The sequence below is a fragment of the Vanellus vanellus genome (assembly GCF_965231255.1).
Source record: "Vanellus vanellus genome assembly, chromosome: 7".
Lineage (NCBI taxonomy): Eukaryota > Metazoa > Chordata > Aves > Charadriiformes > Charadriidae > Vanellus > Vanellus vanellus.
In genome coordinates, this window is record NC_138912.1 from 20,279,423 (window position 1) to 20,305,859 (window position 26,437).

Genomic DNA, 26,437 nt, shown 5'->3' on the forward strand with positions numbered 1-26,437 from the left:
TTAAGGTTTCTGAATTCATCCTTTCTTTGTTAGCATTCAGATAAAAGATTAAATGTACTGGCTATTAAGGAGTTCTGGCTGCAGCTGGTTGCCGGGGGAGGGGATCAGCCACCCAGCTCATCGAGGGGTGCAGGCTGGATTTTTTGAGCATTCAGATAAACACTGGTCAATTCTGTGGGAGTTAACATTAAGCTGAAACGAACTTTTCAGGGAATTTAACACTTGCCCAGTCATTCGACTTTCCTTTAGATGTGTAAGTAGTTCAGATTTCCATGAGTTCGTAATTCTAGGTTTGGGGGGGTCAAACCATAAGACCCCCCGTTGAGGGTTTTCTCCGTGTTTTGATTTGCTTTGTTGTTTTGTTGCTGTTTAAATCTTAAGCTTAGAATCGTTGTGTTGGAGGCAGCAATTCGTTCTTCGCGAGGGGGGGGGGAATAAATCTCAGTTCATAAAAATTGCTCGGTGTTCAGATGAAGATATCGTCTTCATCCCAGTAGCGGGAACATGCCAGGGAAATCGGGAAGGCAGCCTCACGGTACAGGGCTGTATGTCGGTCAGGTCTCCCCGCAGTCCCTCTCGGCGCTTGGGTTTGTTCTGACCCGAAACAAAACTCCTCCGTTTGAGGATACCCACTGGGGGAGATTCCGGGCACGGAGCAGGCTGGGCTGGTCCGGTAAAATTGCCCTAGCAAAATCACCCTGTAGCTTGCTTTGATTTCACTGGCTTCTATGCAGTAGAGAACATACCTATGGAGGTGTGCAGGTCGTGTGTGTGCGTGGGGAGGAGGGAAGCGGAACGCAAAACACAAGCGGTTCATCCGGCAGCCGTCGAAGCGAGGCGGTCCAGCACCGCGGGGTCGCCTTTTCCCCCATGCGAAGCTCCCCGGGGACTTTGCCCAGCAGCCAGGCGGTGGTGGCGGTGGCACCCCGCCGCCAGCCGGACCCCGGAACCCCCCCCACCCCAGCGGGCTCCCCCTGCCCGGGCCGGGAGGCAGCTCCGCGCCGCCGCACCGCGCTGCTGTTGGGACTCAGCCGTCCCCGGTGCTCGCTGTTGGGGAGGGTCGGGGAGGCGATAAAGGGAATGCTGCCGGGTGCGGTGTCCCGCGTACTCCTACTCCCGTCTCCGCGGGAGACTCGGGCTCCCACGCAGAAGCGGCTCTGGCAGAGGGGAAGGAGGGGCGAGGCGGACGGGGAGCAGAGGCACCCTCCTGCCGTGAGGAGGAGAGGGGTGCCAGCCCCGTTTGACGCCGGCTGCGCTCAGTTATCCAAAGGTGTAGGGAGAGCCCTTGTATCTGCGTGCTGCATCTCTTCGCGCCAGCTCTGAAGGTCTGTCCAGGCGTTTCCTGGGATCCGACCAGTTTTCCCCTTCAGTTACAACACGTGTGCTTGCCTGAGGATGCCGAGGGGGAGACTGCTACTCAGGTTTAACTCTGATCTCATTCTGCATCCATCCAGTCTCTTTGATTAGATCCTTGGACTGTTTTTCTCGGTGCTTGTAGCAACAGAAAGACACACTATTACTCTTTTATGTGAAGGGCGGTGCAGACATCCCCATGTGCCATCCAGAGCACTCGTAGCAGCGCTCCTAGCAGTGTTTGCAGTGGGATTAAGATTCACTTCTCCCATCCCTGCAGGATGTCACAACTGTCACAGCAGTTGTAGCCGGGCTCACAGCGCTGGTTACAATTATTTGCCCTTTCGGTGCATCGCGTTCCTGTGCTACTGTGCTACTGTGCTAGCTCACCCAAAAGAAAGGGGGGAGAGCAAAATCAGCCTAAACAAATTAGTAAGCAGGGACAAAGAACCACAGATAAGTATATTTAGAGGAGATGGATGTGAGAGTCAACATTGCCTCTGTGTGTCAAGGAGGGAGCCAGTTCGTGGCCCAGTGTTGGTGTGTTTCCCCCACCGTCAGACATGAGCTCCCCTAAGTGAAACAGCCATAGGTGCAGGATTTGGGCCCCTGTTTCCAATCTCATGAGCTGTGGCTGGGAGAGTTTGAAGTGTAAACGGACCGTGCTGTTGTCTTTGGTGGCATCGTGGACCTGTCCTGTAAACACCTCCAGACCAGGATTAGCTTTACCCGCTCGCCCCCCTCTCTGCCCCAGCCTTACCGCGGGCGCCTGTTTTAAATGCAGCCGAGGGGTCCAAATTCAATCAAAGCCTCGATGTTTATTTAAAGTATTGAATGGCAACAAACAGGGCCCCGTGGGCTTGGACGGCAGACAGCGAGGACATGCTTAAGTCAATTACACTTGACAATGCTGTAATAGCTGAGGGTAAGCGGCACCCCTTAGACCTCCCGGCTCTGCAGCGCCATCGGGGCTTTCAGCCGAGGTGCCAGGGAGCCCAGCGGCATCTGCAATACAAAGGAAGCGAAATGTGGCAGCAAATGTACAACTGGGTTCAGCTAATACGGGGGAAAGGTGGTGTTTCGAGCTAAGCCTGCGGAGGCAAAACCGGAAAGCCTCCCTCTCTCGCTTTCCTCCCTCAAAATCCCGCAGATAGACGTCTGGGAAGATGCTTCGTATGAGGCGCTGGATTTGATGCCCAGGGCGCCAGTGTAAATCTACATTCGCGCCCACGGGAGTGAAGGGGCATTTTTCTCCTCTTCCCGGTGGGAATGCTGAGACGCTACTGGACGCGTCCCCGCAGCTGTCCCAGCTCTAGCAGCTCTGGTTCAAGAGCAGTGGGGCCCGGGTGCCCAGAAGGGACCAGGGCTGGCATAGTTTGGTGAGGAAACTTTCTCCTCCCGGTCCGGGCTGGATGGAGTGACCGTGATCCCGGCTCCCCGCTGCAGCCCCGAGCCGCGATGCGGGGGGGACCCCCGGGGGGAGCGCACGGCCGCTGCCGCCCCTAGGGCGGGGGGGGGGCTGGGGTCGCGGGGCTGCTGGGGCAAGCGGTCTGCCTGGGGGAAGGCTGCCGGGCTGACGGAGCGAAGAGAGGAGCCCTCGCTCTTTTGGTTCCTTTCCAAGCATTTTTAACAGAGGAAGGATGTAATAACATGCCACGGGCAATAAATCATAGGCTAGCTACTCCCCCTGGCTCCCCTCCCCCAGCCCCGGCGGTCCCGGCCCCTCTATAGAGGGAGGGGAGGAGGGGACTCCAGCAGAGAGCCGCAGCCACCGGGACGAGCAGTCCAGCGCCTGCCCCGCGCCCCACCAGTCGCCCCAGCATGGACCTCCGAGCCCTGGCTCTCCTCGCCTTCGCCCTGGCCATCATCTCCCTCTCGGAGGGTAAGTGAGCTTTGCCTGCTCGCCGCCGCTCTCCCCGCCTGCTCGCCGCTTGCACCGCTGCTGCTGCGGGCGCCGGGGAGCCCGGCCGGGAGTTACGCTCCCGCGGAAACCCCCGCTCATCCCCCCTTCTCCCCGCAGCTCGCCCGGCTGTGGCTACTGCCGCGGCTCAGATGTGCGCGTCTGGCGAGCCCCGAGCGATAGCTGGGTGAGCTGGCAGCGGGCAGCCTCGCCCCCCCCCCTCCTTCCTTCCCTCCCTCGCTTTTTTTCAAAAGAAGGCTGGTCGAAGCGGTCCTCGTTGCCAAACTTATCCCAGATTGAAATCGGCTGGGGGAAGACTTTCAGCAGCGCTCGGTCTGCAGGGAGGCGGTTTGGTTGCAAAATACGCGTATCGATTTCCCCTTTAAAAAAAAAAAAAAACAACCCTAAAAGTTAGGAGAAATGAGAAACAGGCGGTTGTTCGGTTCCTTTTCTGTCCTCTGTCGTGATCTATCTTCCCTCGATCAGGGCAGAGCCGAGCCAACGTGGTCACTCGGCAGGAATTCACCGCACCCCCGGCGAGGGTGCACGGAGAGGTTTCGGGGGGGCGCGGGGAGGTGCACTGAGGAGAGGACCGGGGAAGCGCGGGCTGGCAGCCGGCGAGCCCCCCAGCCGCGGCATTTGTCGCCAAGGCAGCCACACGGCGGCTGTCCTCCCCGCAGCGCCGCCTCACAGCCCGCCCGCCCCACGCCGGGCACCGCGGTCCCGCGTGTCACCCCCGGTGCCCGGCCGCAGCGGCAGCTGGCCGGCTTGCTCGCCGGCTGTCCGCCGTGGGAGCCGCCGGGTGCGGACAGCCCCGGAGACCGCGGCAACCTGCGCCTCTTGCCCCGCGTCCCGCGGGCGGCGGGGGAGCCCGGTGCCGCGGGGGAGCGGCGACGGCGCGGGGAAAGCCGCATTCCCCACGCGTGGCGGGGCGAGGGTCCTGCCCGCAGCCTCTGGGCATCTCCCGGGAGCTCCTCCTGCGGCTGGCTTCTCGCCTGGCAGGGATTTGTCACCTTTTGTCCCCTCATCGAAAGCTCTCTGGCTAGGTAACGAGCGCCCTTTCAATCCTCCGCTCCCGTCTTATTCTCCCATTCTGGCGACCGAAACTTGGGTGTTCTCCACCCAGGGCGGCAGAGGATGCCCTCCGGTGCCCTCTTTGTTTCGCCTGAGAGAGTTAATTGCTCCCGATAATTTCGCCGGTGCCTTTCCACAGCACTGTTCCAGCAGCAACCCCGGTCCCGGTGAAGGGCACGAAAAGCCCGCACGGGGCGAGCACTGTCCCAGAGGGACTCCAGCAGGGAGACCCGCCCGGGTGGGCTCTGGCCCCCGCCGCGCTGGGGCTGCGGGCTGCGAAGCGAGCGCGCCGGTTGCGAAGGCAAACATAGGGAGTCGCGGGTGGCGGGGCCAGCGCCGGCCCCTCGCCCCTCGCCAGCCCCGCGGAGCGCACAGCGCCCGGGGACCGGACCCGGCCGATGCACGGCTACCCAGAGCGGGCTCCCCTCGCCCTCCAGTGTGGGTCTGGAGCGAGCTGGGGCAGCGCTGCCGGCCCGCACCGGGGCTGCGACCTGGACCAGGAGGAGCGGGAGTCGGGGACCGGGGACTCCCGGGGGCTCCCCGTCTCCTCGCCTTCCTGCCGGCAGCGCTGAGCACAGGGCCGGGGGGGTGGCAGAGCTGCCCGGCTGCACCTCGCTTTGCTCCCTGCCCGGCAGCGCTCCTTAGCAAACGGCAGTGGGTATCTTTATGGCAGGGTAACCGTGTCCAGGACCTGGCTACTTGTGTAAGGAAATGGCTTAAAAGGGTTGGAGACAACCTAGTGTAAGGAGAGAGACTCCACCGGCTTACAGTGAGAAGAGTGAAGTTTTTTGCCTACTTTTTTGCACGTCATGTAGTGCTCTCAGGGCAGGTCAGCTGTGAATTCTTCCGAGCCACCCCTGTAAAGCTGTGTCTGCCTATCACAGCCTCGCTCCCCAAGGAAATTGAGCTGTTCTAGGCTTAAAAGGTTGCTATCCCTCAATGCACCTTTGCACGAACAAGAGTAAAATGCTTCTATCAAACATTTTGTCTGTTCATGACCAGCCTGCTTGCCTGGGTATAGCTTCCCTCGCTATTCAAAAGCGCAGAGCTTCCCAGCCCACACAGCAAGTTACTGATGGTAACTTTGCAGCAGAACTGGCAATTCACTTGTTCCCTTACTGTCCGGTTCCAGTGTGGGTGAGGCAAGGCAGATCCCTGCGGGGTGAAATAGGTACTGTCCAGCCTTGCAAAGTCACCACTCTGTGAGGGAGATTTTTGTGAGCACTTTGTCTCTAGAGAGATTTTGCCAGCAGAAGTGGGTGTTCAGAGCCAGCAAAACTCAGCTTTGAGTTAGAAAACAGTAAAACTACTTATTAAAAAAAAAAAACCAAACAAACAACAAACCCAAAAAACCAACACCCAAACCCAAGAACCCTTCTAGCTGAGACCAAAAGAAACGTTTTCTTTTTCTTTTTGTCTAAAGAAATAAGGCAGAAGGAATGACATTGAGATGTCTGAATAGTGTCTGGCTCTTCTGTAACTTTTGACTATATTCAACCATTTTAACCAAATGTGCCAGACAGATAAGGGTCTCAAAAGCTTTATGTACCATCAGCTTCATGAAAACTGGTGTTTTCATGTAACAGTTCAATTAACAGACCGTACTAATTTGTCCTACTGAGAGAATGGCTTCAGCTTGTGCTCGGTGTTTATTAGACATCAGAGAACCCACAAAGCATTCACTTCTACAGTGCAAACCTGTAGAATAATTGGCTGAATCAGCTGTACTGTGCATGGAACAATTTGTTTCAAATTTTGAAATAAGATAAGGAAGAAGTGTTTGTCAGCCTCGGGGTGAGACCAGCAATCTTCCCTTCCCAGATTATGTCCCATTCCCCCTCCTACTTTAGGATGATAAGGGTTCATGTGTTGGGAAATGCCACACGTACTATTTTTCCCTGGTTTTCAGCCTTGTGGAGAGCAGAGTGAACCCCAGCCAAGCTCTCGGAGTCAGAGCGCTGGAAGGGCAATGACAGGAGATGTTGCTTCCCTGTTAGTGATGCTGAGAGCTCACCCGGTGTCTGTCCTGCCGCTGCCTGGTGCTCAGTGCCTGTTGCAGATCACCAAGCAAGGGGGACAGAAACGCCAAAGGGATTCTTGTGCTGGGAGGGGAGTCGTCATTCCATCTTGCATTGGGGTGACAGAAGAACACTGAATGCTGGGGCTTCCCCTCTTCCTTGCTGTGCTGGATCCCCTTTCTTGGGCAGGAAACAATTTTGGGACTCACAGACATGTTTAGTCATGGTTAAACATTCTCTGCTCCTGATTTCAGGTGGGATGGGATTGAAAGTCCTTCTCCCAGTCTCAGAGAGGACAGGATTGCATTCTCGAATCATAGATCTGAACAGTTCGTCTCTTGCGTGTTGTTTAGGGTAAAGCTTGCTTAAACTTTGGTACAACCTTGCAGAGACACTTCCACCGCAGCTGTGCTGAGTGTTGTTGTATGACGGCATTCAATTTCAGCCTCCCTTTCCAGTACAAACTCACCAATGTGTAGCTGTCAGGCACAGATTTGCAGTGGGAAATCCTTGCACCTTTCTCCTTCCCTTCCACATTAGCACTAGCCAGTCTGGTGTATGTTCACAAGGCTCACCCTGCAGCCCTCCTTCCTCCTCCCCCTGCACATGGGAGTTTCTCCTCCCATTTATTAACTCATAGATGATATCACTGTTTGGACTGGCATAAAACTGATAGAAAGCGTCCTCCAATTTTGTTAACTTACAGTCCAGATCCTGGTGTGAATCCGGAGGAACTCTGCTCTTATGAATTCCTCTCTGCCCATCAGCCTGTGGGATCTGATTCTGGCTCATCTCTTGGTAGAGGCACTTGGCAAAAAGGGTTTTCCCTCCTGAGGACAGGGTAATTTCACCGTGTTGTCTGTGGTTATATGTGCTAGAGACAGGCATTGGTAAATTTGCAATATATGCAGATCAGCTGCACTTTGAAAAGCTGACTCTTTTCTCACCTTCCTAGATGGCAGTTCAGGGATTCCAAGCCTTTCCCTGCTCTTTAGCTCTCCATCTGCCTTTAAGGGAACTGGGTTTGGATGCTGCTAGTGCTCCTGTGTAGCTAAATAAACAGGGCATCAGATTGCCATGTGGCATCTAAAGCCCTGTCAGATACAGATCTGACCATCTACAGCATGAGCCAGACCTTATGGGTTAGGTGTATGAATTTAATTCCTCCCAGAGGGTAGAAACCACTCCACTGGGAAATTGTTTAAAATCTTAAGCAGCTCTTTCTCGACTTCCAGGCGAGGCTTCTGTGTTTGTATTTTATGGTGCACGGGGCTTTGAAGCTTACATTGAGAGTCAGGACCTTATTTATGTGCACTTGGTTGCCTGTAATTAAGTTCTTCCGTGGAGACATCGGGTGGCAGAAGGACTGCACCAGAGGCTGTGGGGAGAGCCAGGCTGCTTTTCTCAGCTCTGCATGCATATTCATTGCTGATTTTTTAGCCTGGGGGGCTAAACTTAATTCTGTCCCTCGCGATGCCAGTGACAAGAGTCTCATCCAGTCTCGTTGTCCCCGATTAGTATATGGGGAGCACACTGATAACTGTCTCCTGGCTTGCCGTTACTTTGCCACAGGCTGGGAGTTGAAAAGATTCCAAATCTCTCCCGCAAAACCGCTGTGATCTCGCGTCTCCGAGTCGCATGTCCTCCTGCGAATATCTCGGCTGGGAGTAAAGGTTGGCTGCAGTGGGAAAGGTCAGCTGCTGGGCCCTGGGAAAGCCCGAAAGACTCGGGGCTTTTCTCTGGCCAGTAAGTCCCCCGTGAAAAGCTTGCACCTGAGCCGAGCCGTTTTGATCTGAACTCTTTGGAATTCATCGCTTTCTTCTGGCTACCTTCTAATTTGGCCCCGGGTCAAAATCATTTGGCAAGAACAACACTGAGGACAAGTGCCTCCTTTTTTGGCCTTTATCTTGTCTAATTACCAGGAGCATCCCTGCACAATGGAGCGGCTCCTTATTCTAATCTCTTCTTCTTTACTTATCTCCATTTTCTCTCCCTCTTCTTTTGTCTTCCAAAATCCCACGCACCGGGATTGAAAGGCTGGGTACTGGGGTAAAAGGATTGTGCCGTGAGCTGTGGGCAAATGCTCTGCCAAAGCTACAGCTTTGCTATTGCTTTTTTTTCGCCTGCATATTTGGAGGGAGTTTCTGTCAGCCCTGCTCCGTGTAGCTGTGCTGCTGACCGGGAGCCAGAGGGAGTAACGTGTCCTTTCTCTCCCTGTGTCCCGCAGAGAAACCCGTCAGCCTGACTTACCGATGCCCCTGTCGATTCTACGAGAGCAACGTGGCAAGAGCCAACATTAAGCACCTCAAAATCCTCTCCACACCCAACTGCTCACTTCAGATTGTGTAAGTCTCTTACTCTTTTCAGCGGGGTACAAATCTCAGGTGTCAAAAAGAAGAGTCACAGAGCTGGTTCGTGCTTTGGTGGCTGCAGTTTGGTCTGTGTTTCATGAGGTGATTTCCAATTCATCTCTTCACCCCATGCGTCAGCTGGACCCTGCCTTACTCCACACAAAGGAGCCCAGCTAGATGTTTCCCAGCTGTGTTCTACCTCTGTGATCTCCCTGTGACTATGTCATCCCATGTCCTGTTCCCCCGTGGGTATGTGAGCAGGAATGTCAGACAGGCTGTCCGTTGCCTTGGATGTGGAGCTTCACACCCTGGGGAAAAGATTTTAAAATGTTCTGAGTCTTCTAATGCTCCACTTCTCCATAGAGAGGAGCCAAACAAGCAAAAGGAATTCCTGGATTTCGTGTAGCCTTCACAGGAGGTACAGATCCTGAACATGTGCTGGCCTGATCTAGGGACACACCAGGCAGTGACTGACTTCAGTAAATCACAGATCACAGCAGGACAGACATGATGGGTTCCCAATGGAAAATAACCCCTTCATTTTTTTTGCTGAAAAAGAAACACCGTTTTTCAGGAAAAATGGGGTTGTAGATTTGTGTGTGTGTGGAGGGGGTTTAGGAAGGTCTTTTTGGTTCATTTGTTCATGGGTGACCCGCTCCCTCCTCTCCCAAAATTCAAAGCCTTCAGAAGAAAAAAAATACCATCCGTCTTCATAGCAAGGGAGCCCTACTACCATCAACATCTGTTGACCTCTGTAATAAGGTCCCAGTGACTAAACAGGGTTTCTGTGCAGTGCTCCCATCAGTAGTTCTGTCTTCCATCCGTGTCAGGCTCTTCCCGTTGCAACTTAAATGCTGTGGAAGTCCATTCTTTGTCATCCAAAACACTTCTGCACTCAGAAAATTGATGTGGTTTCACAAGATTTCTCAGGAACATACAGATATATTGAAGAGTGTGTATCCATTCATGAACTAGGTTTTACTCATATGATTTTTTATTTTTTAAACCGCTCTGGGTAGACCGTACTCATTTCCTCATGTGTGCTTCTGTCTTAGGATTTGGTGCAGGACAGTGAGAAAAATGTAAGATTCAGCTGAGAAATTATTTTCTTTCACAAAAATGGCAAAACCAGCTGTGACTAACTGATCTCTACCTATAAACTATTTTGGAGGCAAGCATCCAAAGTGCAATAGTGTACGGATTTGTGCTCTGGGACTGTCAGTGGATGTCAGAAAGGTCCCAGCATTAAGGCTTTGTGGAGGATTTAGAATTTTCTGGAGTAGTTTCAAGAAAATGACAGGCATTTAAGACAGGATAGAGTATACATCTATCTCTTAATTAACGTGGGATCATAGTCGTTAGAGGGAGATAAGAGCATGAAATGCAGAAATGCAAACAGCTCATGTTCTTGTCCATTCTTGGCCCAAATGTGTTTGTTTGCAACGTGATTTAGTGGTACCCAGAACACATGAACCTATAGTTCCCCATGTTTCTGTTACTTTAAAAAGTAAGGTACTTAAAAAGTTACTTAGGTGTAAGTAACTTAAAAGCTACCATTTTCAGGAATAGAGAATTTCAGTGAAATCATAGTTTCAAGGAAAGATCTTGTTTGTTTTTTTTTTTTTTTTTCAGAAGTACATTCCCCTTCATGGTTGAGGGGAATTGTAGCTGAACAAAAATCCTAAGAGCAGGCTTTTGTCTTTGGTTGTATGGGAAGTAATCTCTCCAAATCCAGAAATCTCCTCTGTCAATGTCTACTTCTACAAAGCCCATCCTAAATTCCCTGCTTTTCAGTACAGGGAAATAGGCATTTTTAGCATGCAAATAATTTCATCCTAAAGTAGACACCCGAACCAGTTCAGATTAAGACTCCATACAATTGCCTGGATCTCTGCTGTGGCTATACAAGGAGTAGGGGCTGACAGGCTCAGAAATAAATGTCTAAAAAAACCAACGTCTTAATATTAGGTGAGAGGAATTGCATTGCATGTGGCTGGAGGATGGGTATGTGTGTTTGTGGTTCTGTACCCTGCGAGGCCAGCTCAAGAGTTCCCAGGCGTTGCTAACATCAGCAAATCCATTCTTATTCTCTGTTGGTATCACTTCCCTGGAAATACTCCAGCTTGGCACCGCTATAAGGAAAATATGAATTAGGCCCATTCATCTCTCTATTGGCGCAGGGCACGCAAGGCTGGATCTTCGATGTGTTTATGTTACAACTATGTTGTTGCATAACATCAGACCGAGGAGCATTTTTTGACCTGTTATTTCTTACGCCATAGTTTTATATCCTGCAGATTTCATTTTATAAAGCAGGGGACACTTTGGCTTCCATCCAGCAAAATGCTTAAACGAGTACTGAACTTATTCCTACGGGCATTTCCATGAAATTGCTGTTCTTGGCACTTTTGCACGGCAGGCAGGCTGTTTAAGGGGAAATTTCCGAGCAGCTGGGGCAGAGGCAGGGGGCTTTGGGGAACCCGGGAGATCACAGCACTCTCAAGAGGCCCTGAGATCCCTGGAGGGTGAGACCTGCTGATGCGGGTGCAAAGTTTTTTATCCTGCTTTTGTATGAAAGACGCAGATAGCCCAAATGCCAAATTCGCAGGGAATTCAGATTAGCTGAACAGTCTGGTTTGAAAAGCACAGCTTGGACATCCAGGAGAAACCCCTCAGGGGGTTTCTACTTTTGTTTCCAGTGCTGAGTGAACACATGAGGGAAAACTTGCCCCTGGCGCTATGGTACTTCCAGTTGTCTCCCTGCACCGACCTGTTTGTTTGGTCTTGTATAAAACAAAAAAAGTGACCGGACCCTTTCAGAGCATCCAAGAGGTATGGTTTGGTGGCTGTCCTCAAAACACATGCAACTTCAGTTTTGCATTGAATCTGAAAGTTGTTCTTAAGTAATTCCTTGCAAAAAATAACCTATATTTAGCAAATTTCCACTTACCAAATTTACCCTTATTTCCAAATGAAAATTAGCTGTTCCCAGCACTGAAGTCATAACAGCCCAGGTATGAGCTGGAAAACTCAGATTTAAATTCTGTATCTGTCCCACCCCCATGTGCGTACAAGTACAGATGACAAGAATTGGCATCAAAGGGCACAAATTGTACCAGTGCTTTGAACCCAGGGATATTTATGATAGCTGCCTTGAGGATGGCAGGGATAACCCATCCTCTTCATGGGTGAACTGAGAGCAGCACTGACACCCAAGGTACCCTCCCTAGTGGAATCGCAAATCTCTGTGCAAAATAAGGCATCTGGGGGTGGGGGTGGGCTGAGGAGCATCGCACACTAGACTCACTCTGACTTTTCTCCTTTGGCAGTGCAAGGCTCAAGAGCAACAGCAAGCAAGTGTGCATTGATCCCAAGTTAAAGTGGATCCAGGAATATCTGGAGAAAGCTTTAAACAAGTAAGGCAAGAGACAAATGGACTTAACAGCTAACATCCCGAGTTATTAAAGGGTAGAACATTAAGGGCTGGCTTTTACCGTGTGGACAAAGTACTCGTGGAATCAGATACTGTTTTGAAGATGGGTTTGGAGTTGACCTAGTCTGTATTAAAGCGACAGCTTCTAGTATATCCTAAATGTTAAACAAAGAGTTTTGCCAGGGTTTGAGGCAAAATCTATCCTAACAAATCTGTTCTGGGGTCCCCAACTCATCCTTTTTTTAAAAAAAGCCGTTCTCCCAAGGAAAATGCTTCCTTTATGCCACCCCTTCCCCAAGTCAAACTACAGTTACTTCAAAATCTGTATTGTTCCAGTTTCTTTAGAGCCCCTTTTCCATGTTACACTGGGGTCTGTTTGCACAGGCAGCTGAGGCTTTAGGAGGTCTTAGTGCTAAAAATTGTTTCTCTGCTGGCCAGTGCGGAGTGCTATTAATATCGGCCAAGGCAAGATGCGCTGCCATGAATAAGGCTCTTCCACAAGGGCGGGGGAAAACCAGCCATACGTGGCAAATTCAGACTTGTGGCAAGTTCAGACTTTTAAAATCTATTTTTATTCCCCTTGAAAGCGGGTGATCATGGCTACCCTGAGGTGGACACAGCGTATCTCAGTTCAATTTTATGGCGAGCAAGAGCAGCACAGAGAATATACCTGTGTAAGGGAGGGCTCCAGCCTTCCTGGGATGGAAGATGAGACGAGTGATGGTACAAAGCCTTTCCTTGCTTGCCCAGGCCTCTGCGATTGATCCAGATTGATCCATGAGTGGCATTTTGGCCAGCAAGCCTACCTGTGCACTCAGTATCCCTCCCACCCTTGCCACCACATTCCCACCCCTCAGTAACTGCGCTGTAACCGTACTGAACCTTGCCCCCCCCTGCATCTGTAGGGTGAAAGCAGGGCTGGAATCCAGTCATTCGCAGAAACAATACATTCTTGGAGAAACGTGGGGAAGGGTATGGCCCCGGGGCAGATGCGAGGCAGTACAGGTAGCTGAATGCCCTCCGCTGTTCCGCTTTGCAAATGCATCTGCCAAACAAGGGCTGGAGTTAAAAAAGAAAAAGTCTTTGTTCCCCTGTATTTTTACAACAAACAAGGGGAGAAATGCTACCAGAGGCAGAGAGATTTCTCCATGTGGCCCTTTTGGGACCACACTGGGGCAAAATTGAGGAGGAGGAGGAGAGAAGGAAGCTAACAAACTGACTGTGATTCCAGCCCTGATACCTCTTCCCATCTCATCCGATGCTCAGTGCCTTCTTTGCTGCCACCACTCAGCCCTCTTGTCCTTTGGGCAAATTCTCTGCAGAGGTAATCCAGGTTAATGCTGCCAGGATGGCTTTGGATTTAGGCACAACTGAACCTAAGAGTGGGATGTGGCCCATGCTGGCTATCCTAGGGCCTTGGGCTACTTTGTTTTCCAACTTGGGAAAATTTTCAAGCCCCTGCCTAAGTTTCTGTTTGTTGTCATCCCCAGTGAAGCCCTCGGTGCTGTTCATAAGACCTGAAACTTGGGAGGCACTTAAAAAATTTGTGGGGTTGGGCAAATGTGATTATGTGCACACATCCTGCCCGCCTGACTTAGGGGAACAACTCAGCTGGAACACGTTCTGCTCTCACTTCCACCGGTGAAGATCCGGGCCCAGCTCTACTGAAACCAGTAAGCTCGTGCCTGATCTCCAGCCAGATTCTGGGTTTTGTTTACCTAACGCTAATCCAGAAGGATTTCTGCTAATTGGGTGGATTTCATCCTGGTTTACGTTGAGTAACAGAAGAGAATTTGGTCCCAGCTCTATGAAATAAGATGACAGAAAGCATGTATCTCCATCACCTAATCCTGTAATCATGGCATTATTTTCATTTTCCAACTAGTAATGCTAGCACCAGTGGCATTTTCATGCTCCACAGACAGTCAGGGCTCTGTCTCTAGCATTTTCACAAGGCATGTTTTTGATATATTTTAGTGCACAGCTTTGACTTCTTCAATGAAATGTACTTTGGAATATATTTATAGCGCATCAAACAATTCATATATTTGAATTGGAGCCATATGAATGTTGGTAGTTTAAAACACCGATATCCCTCTAAACTACTAACAGCTTGTAAAATAAATCTATATAGATCTATAAATGTTAATGTAGCTATCAATTTCAATCAGCCATATATTATATTTTTTCACTTGTACTGAAATTGTATGAAATGTGACATTACCCTATATGCACTAGCAATAAAATGGCTAATTGTTTCATGTTATGAAAACCCAATTGTACATGGGAATTTATTTTTCTGGAATAAAATCAATACGTTTTGTAGAAAGGGCTCTTGTAATTGCTTAAGTAAAATCCAAAGTGTCAAGACATCTTAATCTATACCAGTGCTTCCTGTAAGAGTATCTTCTGTATTATAATCTGCAGCTAAGGGCAAAGAAAAATTCATAGAATATAGGAGTCCAATGCAGTTGATTGTGAAACCAGAGATGGTTTTTAGTAGGGAATTATTTTGCTCGCTAATTCTGCTTAGCCTTTATTATTGCTTTGTATTCATCACATCTCCATGTAATATATACACTTACGAGACATCAGTAAAATACATTCAGGCTGTCAGGAAACCAAATTCCTTAACTGGCTTTAAAAATCATTGTGCAGCTGCTGTGGCCAACATCATGCAACATTCATCCATTTTATAGACAAGGGGCAAATCAGTCCTTTCTTGAAATAGCTAACAAATCCTTTATCACTTCCAGGCAATCCCAGTCATCATTTACAGTACATTGACTGCCTTTCCCTCTCCCTTCACGCAAGGATATGCAAAATCAGTCCCTTGCAGAGTAAGCAGAAAGCAGAGAATGATCCTTGCTTGTCCGTCGTCACGTTAATATAGTCCCACCTCAGAACGTCCCCTCAGCTCGAGGTGCTGGAGTCCATTAGGCTCAGCGGCTACTGCTGGCATAGACGAGAGAGCTGATGGATCTGGAGAAGAGAACAAAGTCAAATAGGAAAAACCTTTCCCTTGAGCCCGCTGGGAGAAAGGAAAGGAAACTCCCAACTTTTAGGGGCTGGCTGTGATATGAGCCAAGCCCTGCTGCCGCCTTTCCTCCATAGTGCTTGTAAACCCCGGTGTGGCAGCTCTTCCGAATTTCTGACCTCATCTGTAAATAAGGGCTGAATTGCAAGATGCCAAAACAACTGGCTCCCGGTACTCCACTGAGTGTGCGCTGGGTGAATATCCCACATGGTGGTGGACAATGTAGGCGAACATCTTCACAACCTCATTTTAAGGCACCGAATGACCACAAATCCCATAGGTCCCTGTTAATGTCAGTGGGAATACTGGGTGGGAAGCCAGAAATCCAGCCGCCCCCCTGCTTTCCTTGTACCTCGGGGGGGCTGTGCAGATGGTGAGGCTCCTGGATGACAAGCTCCGGCGGGCATTTGGGGAGGCTTCGGTGTTTTGGGGAAAAGAGTTGTTAAGGCCTCAGAATTTGCAAATATCCTGTCACCAGGGCACTTTCATTTGCCTAGCGTTCCTCTGAGGCAGAGGGTATATGAAAGGGGATGTTATCATCATTTGCACCCTGCAGGCAAGATGTGAAGGGGCCATAGGATAAATGTGAAAAAGGCCTTTGTATGTGGATAATTTATGGCAGTCTTTTTGTATTTTTCTTTTAATTTAGACCACGTCATCGCACTCATAAAAAAAAGCAACAGAAGAAACGGGGCCCACTCTGCCCTTCCCGTGCAACACCACTAAAGTCTCCAGGGAGAAAGAATGGTAGGAGGCATTAGTTTCTGAGCTGGGATACCTCAGGTTCAAGTCCCTGCTCTTCCACTGACCATCCTATGTGACCTTGGGCAAATATATTAGCCTGTACAGACCTCCATTTTTCCCCATATTTGTTGAGCGTAACATCTGTACCCTCCCTGAAAAGGGGTTTTACATAGATAAAACTCTTAAAACAGGGGAAAAGTTCAGCCACAGCAGAGGTGGGAAATTTTTCCCATTTTACAGATGGGAAAATGGACATCCAAAGAGGCCAAAATAACCCCGAAGCAAAGCCAAAGTCAAAGCAGGGTAAAGATTTGGAAGCCCTATTTCTTTTAGCTGCCCATTTCCCTCCAATACCAAACTGACAGAGTTAAACTATAAATAACAACTGTGAATTTGTCACTGGTGTTTTTTAATGACGAATGCAGCACTGGGTGGTCACAACATGATTTGGTGCATTGGTGACTGGTTGACACCTCTCCTATGGGAGAAGCTAGGCAAGTCCCAGAGAACGGTGTTCCATATGCCAATGCTCTTGATGTCCCAGTTGTTTTTTTCCTATCAGAGCAGTGTGTCCCTTCTTTCTGCACCAAAAGAAGTAGGATTACTGGTGCGGGATACTGGAAAAGACGTCTTCAAAGAGAAGAATTTTGCTCATGGCTTAGTCATCCTCTTTATGCCTGGATGAGCTTGCTGAGGCTACCTTCACTGAGAGTAGCCACAACTGTCCCTGGCTGTGGTCACTCAGTATTAGTTGTCCAGCAGGCACTGAAAGGGATGTTTGTTCTCATCCTGTAGGCTAGACAAGACATGCTGGGACATCAAGGTTTTTGAATACCTGGTGTTTACCTGCTGACACTTGTAACTCAGCCTTAGTGACCTCATCTAGATTGCAAAAGGACGGTCAGCCTGGAGCAGGAGTAGGGCTCACCAGACAGAACGTGGAGGCCACCAGCACAGACTGGCTTCTTGTTCTGAGTGAACCCTGCACACAATGTCCTTGCACTTTGCTGTGGTGCCTAACCCACCGCGCCTCCAGGGTACCATGCTCACATTGAGCACGGGAGACTCGACTCGTCTGTCTCCTACCCTGAGCTCCCTACCTCTGCACTTAACACATTTACCGTGAAGCACGTGGCTGCTCACCCTCCCTGTCACCTCACCTTCACTGGGCAGCTGGTCACCACGAGCTGTAACGTGCTGCCCAGCTGCTCACAGCAGGTTCGGTCCCAGAGCAGGGAAGCCATGGGGATGGTTCCTGGCTGGGCAGCATGCTCGGGGGCCTCTGCTCTCCAGCCACCCCATGGTGAGAGCTGTACACCGACAAGAGCAGAGCATCAGCTGCCCTCTGTGCTCCTCCATCCCCACAGAGACCTGGCACCCTGTGGAGCTGCAGTCCATGATCTCTGTGGGGTAGGGGCAGGTAGAGGAGGCATTCCCAGTGCCACTTGCCCCACTATGGGGGCTGCTCACAAATGATTAATCCCTCCTTTCCCTGCTGTTGTTTTTTTTTGTTTGTTTTGTTTTGTTTTTGCCAAGTCTCTTTGCCCACCAATAATTCTTTTCTCTGGCTTTCAAGTCCAGAATAAGCTTCCTAGCCAACCTTCCTCCTGTGTTAGGTCTGAACACCTTACTAACTGTGATGAGCACAACCTGCCCAAAATAACTCCCATTGCTGGGTTTGCCCTTCTGGGTCCCAGTAGCTCCTTGTGGAGAACTTCCCCCCAAATGTTTGGGAAATACTGGTTGGAGGGGCTGCGAAAGAAATGCCTTTGGGTTAGTCCGGATACACATTTGCTGTTTGACTAGGCCTGATATCAAAGCTTTTGCAACTGAAATAAACCTTAATAGTGTTTCACTCTGTTCTTCATCAACAGGAGGTTCAAGATGTAAGAGGCAAGCATTGTAAGCCGTCTACAGGATTTCTTACTGTAGGAGCCAGAGAGCAGATAACCAGTATTAGGGAATGAATACATTTCACTGTTATCATGCAGCACAAAAGCAACGCTTCATGCATTCCCAAAGGGTTTTTTTTCGGTCGGGGTTTTTTTGTGTTTTGTTTTTGTTTTTGTTTTTTTTTTTCCACAGATTGGCTTGCTTTCACAGTGCTATTTTTATATAATAAGATGTAACTATTTGAGAAAAATATGTTTTTATACAGGTTGGTTTATTACCTAGCACTGAGGCCAGATATGAATTTAAACTAACCCTATGTTATTATAAAATATTTTATTTCCTTTGCTATGTAGAGGTCTTGCTTTATTTAACTTTCTTTTGGTTCATGCAAGTCTCCTGGAGTTTTAAACCTAGAAGGACATGAACTGTACAGTGCAATGATGTTGTGTAAGTAGTGGAGGAACGCCTTGCCTCCAGAAGTCGTTGAGGCCAAGAACATAGGAAGGCTAAAAAGCATCAGACATTGATGAAAGCAAACAGCGTTAGCATGGGTGGCATTTATAGGTATTTTGGGTGAGGGATTAAACTCGGGGCTACAGGGCTAAAGCCCTTCTCTCAAGATCAGAGACCTTGGTGACAGCTATGAGTGGCTGGGTCAATGCACATCTGGTGTTGCAAGGTTCTAGTACTTGGTTTGTAGTAGTTGTTTGTATTAGGAGCCACAACACTGATCTGATGTCACCTGGCATTTCCTATGTTCCTGTGTTTCTGATGACAAATTTTAGCACAAAAACCAATGAGTTATTAAAGGTCTAACTACGTGATCAGGTCGCAAGTTGCTGAAGGAGTCAGACACGCTGCCACGCACCAGGTGTCTCTTCCCACCCATCAACAGGAGGTGGCTTCAGCTCACCTGGCTAGCTTTGCAGGGAAGGAGGAGAAGATGCATTCATGTGACCAACGATGCTGTAGCCTCAGCTACTGAACAGTCACAGGTACCTGAGGGCGGTAACACCTTTGATTGCTTTGGAGGTACCTAGAAAAGGATGTCTGGCCATGTCTTTGGAGAAAAGAGATGCCTGGGGCAAGAGAGGGTCTGTCCAGTTTGTGGAAGGAGTGGTGTTTCTTGGGTGTGGAAATGAAAGCCAACACTCACTGTTCACCAGTGGTCATGGCCCTGTTTGCTGGTGAACAGGATAGCCTCTGGAATTCCCTTTGCAAAGTCCACCCAGAGATGGGTACCACTTCCTGCATCAATCCTCTCTCTCAGCCAGAAATTTCTTTCTCCCGATTCCCACCTGTATACGCAATATCTTTGCTATATAGTATAGAAAGATGCCTAGAGTATTGCGATAACCACGTTATGGTGCGCACTGGGATCCGGGGGGAAGCACGTTTGTGCAGCACAGAGCTTGTGTTTGTATGTATCTGTATGTGTATTGTAAACAAAAACATGTTGTAAGATTGTATTTTTTTTTTTTTTTTGAGCGGGTTGTTTCAAAAGGAATCTTCCCTCTTCCCTGCGGCCTGTGTCGGGAACACCGAGAGGGGTGTTTCAGTAAGCACTCCTTTTTGTGGCAGGCATCTTTCAGTGCCAAAGAGGCACTTTGGCTAGCCAGGGATTACCTTATTTCCGTGTGGATTCAGGTAAAAATCTTTTAAGTATTTTCCTCTCTGCAAAACAATGCTATTACAGAGAGTGCTTCAGCTGGGACCACATCACCTCATTTGCTTTAAAGTAGAAACCAACTGCTGTGCCTAAAATGTATGTGTGTGTGATTTTGACATTCCTTCTATTGTTATTATTACCAACTTGGTGCTTTAAGTATATTGTATTTCCATTTTGAAAGGTCTGGTACCACTGTACTTGATGAGAATTGGAGTGTTGATTTCAATGTGAGTAGGATCGGATCCTCTGTTGTAATGGTAAAGACAGAAAGAACTTTTATGAGAAAACTAGAGTTTCTTGTATCTTCCCCAGCCAGAATTTTATATCCTAGGATCCATCTCCTGTCCCCACACATCTGCAATTGCTAGTGGTTTGTCAGGGGCAGACATGTGAGTGTCAAAGCCAAGAATGACTTCGGGGAAAGTGTGGAAGAATCTTGGTTCTGACACAGACATGGAGCTTGTCCTTCCTGCCCAGGAAGGTGCATTCTTCACACATGCTTCCCATCCAAGGACGGCTTGAGGTCTGATCCGTGCCCATTGGAGTAAATGGAGAATGAAATAATCCTCTGGTTTTGACTCAACAGCATACCATGCTAATGACGATAGGGGCCATGAAGATTTTGTTTCTAGGGGTAACATTGGCTTTCCAGTGAAAAGATGGGGTGGGGAGATGCGACTGTACAGCCTTGCCAGTGCTCTGCTGCAGTCCTCGTTAACAGGGAGTGCATCTGGGGTCAGCACCAGCAGGGAAAGGTCTCTGGGCACAAGCCAGCCTCACGTTGCCGCCCGGGCTTTGACAGAAGCATTGAGATGGGCAGTGCTGGGGTACCCTGGCCAAAGCCCGGGGTCCCAGCCCTGGACAGTATAGCCAGGTAGTGGAGATAATGCAGGAAACAGGGTCACCTGCCAACCTTCCCTTCTGAGGGCAAACCGGGCTAAAGGATGTTGCAGGGGCAGACTGGGCTAAAGGAAGGGCATTTACTTCTAGGAGAAATGCATGAGTAGCAGCAGGAAGGAAGGGGACTCCCTGCAAGGCTGGGGAACATCTACAGCCGGGTGGGGGGTTGTCTGGGCGCCTTGTGGGCCATCTGCCTCTGGCATTTCCCGAGACTCGCACTGTGACACTGCGCTGGTGACGATTCACTACTCGTGTCGCTGAGAGCACTCAGGGCACGGGCTGCTCTCGGGGGCCGGCACCGTGTCCCTCCCTCGCCTGGGCAAGGTTGAGCACAGCGCGAATGCAGACCTGGCCAGGAGCAACAGAAGACTTAAGTGAGAACCTGATAAAAGCTTTCTCTTGCTTTAGACCAAAATTCAACCTTGAGTGGGAAGCATTGCCCTTTGCCTGGCGTTATTTGCATGATGCCTCAGGAAGAGCAGCCGTGCCCTTCGCACTAGAGAAATCAATCGCTCGGCTGCCCCGAGCTCTCTGCGCTGTCCTGTGCATCGCACGCCGTTCCTCCTGCGCACACCACGGTTTTGGTAGGCTGAGAAGCAGCACGAGCAGAAACCCGCTCGGGGAGAGCACTTGGTTTTCCTTTCTGCCTTTAACTGTCGACCAAAGACCGGATCAGGGAAAGGAAGCGTGGGGAGATGGGAGTGATGTAGGGACCACACGTGAAGAGAAGGAGGGAAAAGAGATAACACTGAACTGGTGCTGAAAAAGCAGCTTCCGTAAATGTGAAATCGTCACGTGTGGTATTTTCAATGTGCAGCTGTGGAATCCTAAGGTTGGATTTTCTTTTTTTTTTTTTTTAAGAATAGATGGTATTTATTGCTGTGCCAATTTTTTATTTATGCTAGCTTTATACTTGTACGTATGAATATCTTATCTGAATTCTGCCTGAGGAAGGATGAAGGATGACTTTATGATGTGTTTTTAACTAAGGTGTTTGAGCAAAGGTGACTGTTCATTTTGCAATGAAGGCTGTATTCGAAGTTAAATATACACATTTCGTTGATAATGCAGTTCCTATAGAAGTTTTTGTTGCTATTTTCCCTTTGTTAGCATCTAGAGGGTCCTTCTTTTCTCTGGCAACTTAGAGTGATGTGATTTATAGTAGCCAGGGGTTGCTAAGAACTCATCACCTAAAATCTGAATTTTTTCCTTTGCCAACATCCCACCAAGACAAGCCTTGTCTGCAAGCATGAGACTCTGGTGGCCACAGAGAAGAAAATGCATCATCGTGAAAGGGCTGCATGAACCTCCCATCTTCCACTCCTTACGAACTCAGTATTGTCGAATGTGGTAAATACTGTACTTTATATTTTTATTAAGTAAAATGAACTATCTTCCCAAATAATGTGAAAAGGGTTTTGTATTTGTGTTCCTGTAAGGCAGCTTTTATGGAGGAGTTATATTATGCTTTTGAAATTACTCCTTTCATAGAATATTTTGAAAAGAAACACTTTTATATTGTTGTAATTTCTCCCATAAATGTGTATGCACTTAAAATTTTCTTAATAAAAATGTCTATCTAAATGAAATGATTACTTGCTTCTAATTTATTTTCCTCACATGCAAACAGCTAAAAGCTTCACATCAGAAAAAAAAACAAAAAACATTCAGATGTAGTTTAAGTGTCCAGTTTCAAGAATGCTTCCGTGTAGCCCCATGGGTTCAGACTCTGCAGGGAGGCTGAGGCAAAGTGCCCACAGCGGCGTTTGGCAGGGAACAGCAGCCTAGCAGGTTGAACTGTGCCATCTTCAAAGGAAAAGCTTAATGGTTTGCTCCCTAAACAGAAGCCCAGACTTTTTTTTTTTTTATTGTTTTTCCCCCCTCCAACTTGTCTCCTCCTGCAGCAGGTTGACTTCAGTGGAACTGAAAACTGTGAGCTGTTTTTGCTCCGGCAGCAGGGATGCCATCATCATCTGTGCTGGGGAAGGGATGGGGGTTCCTCTGAAGAGCCTGGGGGCGTCAGGGGATGCCTTTGACAAAAAAGCAGATGTTGTGAACAACACCCTCCTTGGGGCTGGTTTTCCCAGGGCACAGCAGGGTCCGCCTTCGGTTTGGAGGTGGGGAGTGGTTTTAGAGGCTTGCGGGACTGGCCTGAGACCTGGAGGTATAATCCTAAATTCGATGATGCTGTAGGAAGTTTGATGAGTTTTAAAACCGTGAGTTGCAAACTAGCTTTTCTCAGTGCCTTTCCCCATCTCTGAGTCCCCATTGGCAGCGGGAAAGTGTTTCCTCAGGTCACCCTCCGCAGCTGCCCTGCTCCGGCGTGCCGGTCCTCCTCCGTTCATCCACTGCCACAACACAAGTGAATCCCAGCGCCATGCACAGGTCTGGCTGAGGCAAAGATTGGGGATAGTTTAATATAGCAAAGAAACAGTGCTTGAGCCTTACTGAGCTTCTTATTCAATAAATATGTCTTGGCCAAATTGACGCAAGGCAAAAGACATGCAAAAAAGGAAACTCGGTTGACTGATGATCCCTTTGCAAATCCAGCAATGATTTACTAAGAGATTATGAAAAACTGAGCAGGTAATTGTGAGTGCAGATGGTCAGTGAGAGATTCCCAGGCCACTGGGAAAGGCATTGGGAGTAATTAGCTACAAAATTACACATTAATATTAAGGAAAGGCCCCACCTTCTGTGGAGCACTTTGCTGTGCCTTTCATCAGGTCTTTTCTCTTGAATACGAAAGTTTTGGTTCTTACTTCCTCAGCAAAGCATCATGACAACATATCCACGAACTGCCTAGGAATTAGCGGTGAACCCACCTTATTAGCACATCTGGCTCTCTTCATAGGCAGCTTTCCAATATTAGCAAGCTAAAGGAAATCAGCTGCATTCATGGCCTCAATCATCCTGACACTGATTATGGGCTGGATTTATTAGGCCCTGGCATGGTACAGGTCAGAAGGCAGCATGGGAAATGCCCCTGCTTCTTGGGACCAGCTAGGGATGTTACCACTGAGGGCGTTACCCAGGAGCTGCTGTGACGCTGCACGACGAAGGTCAGTTCTAGCTTCTGGTGAGCATCTCCCTGTTTTATAAAGCTACTTGCTCTCAAGTCAGCCCGACAGTCCCTCAGACAAAACAAGTATGTAGCTTTGAGACTAGCAAAGGCAAAATGAAAAGACAAAAAAAAAAAATACCCCAAAACAAGGTCTAGAAGCTGAAGCCAGAGAAATTAAAACTGAAAACAGATTTCTAAGTGTGGAACTGATTAGCCTTTGGAGCATGTTCCCCAAGAGAGGGGGGGAAAGCCCTGATCCTTCCTGTGTCTTCAGATAGGGGCTGAAGGCTGCGGTGTTAGCCCCATACAGCTCGCTGGGCTCTCAGGGGACGCGGGGTGAAGTTCTCTTGCCTCTGTTACCAATAGGGTCAGACAAGATGAGCTAATGATCCCTCTGGCTTCAGAAATCCATATGCAGAAAGCCCTGGTTCCAAGGGAGCAGTCCTCAGCCTGTCTGTGATTAATAACACCAGTACATCATCAGCCATCCCAGCTCCTCTTGGACCAAGGCTGAGTGTGGCTCCTGCTATTACACAGGAGACAGATTTGGGGTAAAAGGCCTCTATTTCTGGTCATGAAGGTTGCCCTCCAGCTGGAGGGGCAGAGGCATGGCAGTGAGAGAAGGCTGCAGCCCTGTCCCTGGTCCATGCACCCCCTTGACTCTGGGAGGGGGGATCTGCTCACACAGGCCTCCTCTGGCCAGGAGTGCTCGCACTGGTGATCTTTTCTTGTACGAACTCCCTGAGTGGCTTCCTTTGTCCCTTTTTGTCCCAGCCCTTATTTGTTCTTCGCTGCCTCCCCTGCCTCTTTGAGGACCTCCTCTTTCCTCTCAACCCCAGTTGCCACAGCTCAAGCGACAAGTCTTGGTGATTTAAAGCTGTCTGTCGCTCTCTGCCAGTCATCAGCGCCTTCCTGCTTCCTCACCCTTGTTGGTGGTTCTGGTTAGGGCCAGGGTTCCATTTCCAGGCTCTGAAAGAGGTGGTAGGACATTTCCTTTCTGTCCTTGCAGCCACTGTATTAGAGCAGAATCCAGGGCCCTTTAGGAGAGGAGCTGCCTGAACGCTGCCGCTGAGCTGGTTGGCTTACGCTCTTGGGCTCATTCCCATCTGTGAAGTCTGATCTGTCTTCCCCTGCCTGCCACAGCACCATCCTTTGGCACACCAGCGTGTCCTCAGCTCACATGCCTTCCAGCGCGTTCCTCTACAGCCATCAGCCGTTCCTCACCGTAGCTGCTGAGGAAAACCGGTGACCTGTCATTGTTTCCTTCGCATTGCCGGCAAGGAGAGAGCAGAACCCTGGCACGCTGGCGTCGTGAGCTGGCAGAACCAAGAGGGTGCTTCAGGCTTTCCACAAACCCAAGCCAGACCACCATGGCTTGAAGGGAGGGTGAAGTCTAGCACGGTCTGTTGAGAAGTGCAAGAACACAACCTAAGAACAGAAGGAGAGAGGTTTAAAATGCTGCTGTAGCTGACTGCAACCTCCAAAACGTGTGTGATTTTTCCACCCCACAGATCTGCAATCACTTCCAGCTGCCTAGCACGCCACGTGATTTATTGCAGTGCCTGGAAGAAGATTTTGGCTGTGGTGAAATGTGTTTGTACGTTGCCTGTAAAAACAGCAAATCTGAAGAAAGTACTCTCTGGAAGTGGTTCAGAGTGTGTAACAAAACCCAAATTGCCGAGTCCTTCCATACACAGTACCACAGCAATACATAAAACCACTATAAGTTTAGTATCTTGCACCCGCTATCTGTTTGCCTCTGAGCACCAGAGAGACACTTAAAATACTTCAGACTACACTGTACAATTCTTATGCAAAAGGAAGACTACTTACATGAGCAAATGCCAAGCCCCATTGCATAGCCTGGCCCACGTTTTCTAAATTAGAGCCTTCCCACAGGGCAGAGCGCTAGTAAAATACTTCTGCACAAAATATTTGGAAAAGGAGGAGGAGAAAGAGAAGAAATACTTCTTTCTTTCAAAATATAAATGCTATGAATGCAAACAGGAATCAAACCCTGTGTGCCAGGTCTACAGCCAGAAATGCAGCTGGATAACTACCATCACGCTAAGTGTCCACATTCAAAATCAAGGTCCTCATAGTAACTTTCAGCGTTTTCCTCAGCCTGGCTGTCCCAGTGTTTCTTCTATCAACTGCTTTATTGCCTGCTAAGCAATCTACCCCAACCCTGTAGTGAGGGATTGGTACCCTCCCCCACCCCTTGGGATCTCCAGAGCAGACATCTGGTCTTCCCAAGAAAGGGGTGAGATTCCAGGGGCATTTCCAGAATGTATCTATGGTACGAGCCTGCACTCCCCTACTCTTGCATCCCATCTCCCAGTCTGATTTTCTCTCTGTCCATCATTATTATCACTGGGACAAGGCCCCACTGTGCAGGGGTTGCACGAACACAGAATGATAAAGACAGTCCCTACCTGATAGATTTCATGGTTGAAGATCTGCTCTGCTGGGCTCTGAATCGAACATACATGTTGCAAGGAATGCAAATCTCTATCTCTTCATTGGGTGTTGGAGAAGCATCACACCAGAGGCGGGATGGCTTGTCAAGCAAGTAAAGAAGTACAGATCGGCTAATTTCACATTCACCTCTTTCGCCATACGCAAGATTCGGTTAACAGAAAGTATTTCAGTTCCTTGGAAGGGTGGAGTAGTGTAAAAAGATAACGGAGAAGTGACGAGGAGAAGCAAGGCTTCCCAGCCATTCGGTTGTAAGAGAGAAAGCCCGGAGAGGGATGCTCTGCGGGCAGGAGATGAGAAGGTCTGAGCTGCGCAGCTCGCTCTGCACAGTTCCCACGTGGCCTCCTCCCATGTGAGTCTTAGCAGCGCTCACCCCGTGTATCACTGTTTTGGGCACCCAGCCATCCTGGCTCCTCCTCTCCCTCCCGTCCCCTTCCCCTCCCTCCGTCCTCACTTTTAACTACTTTAAGCTTTCTCTTTCCTGCTGCCATGTTATTTGTTGCTGACTTTGGGCATTCTTTAC

The 26,437-nt window shown here is 49.2% G+C and overlaps 1 protein-coding gene across 1 annotated transcript; it reads left to right on the forward strand.

Moving 5' to 3' along the window:
- The first annotated feature begins 3,124 nt into the window (after positions 1-3,124).
- Positions 3,125-18,386, forward strand: CXCL12 (C-X-C motif chemokine ligand 12). Its single transcript, XM_082486622.1, has 5 exons — positions 3,125-3,235; positions 8,573-8,690; positions 12,026-12,112; positions 15,816-15,913; positions 17,785-18,386. The coding sequence occupies exons 1-5, from the start codon at positions 3,175-3,177 to the stop codon at positions 17,814-17,816; spliced, it is 396 nt and encodes a 131-aa protein (XP_082342748.1). The 5' UTR covers positions 3,125-3,174; the 3' UTR covers positions 17,817-18,386.
- The last annotated feature ends 8,051 nt before the right edge of the window (positions 18,387-26,437 follow it).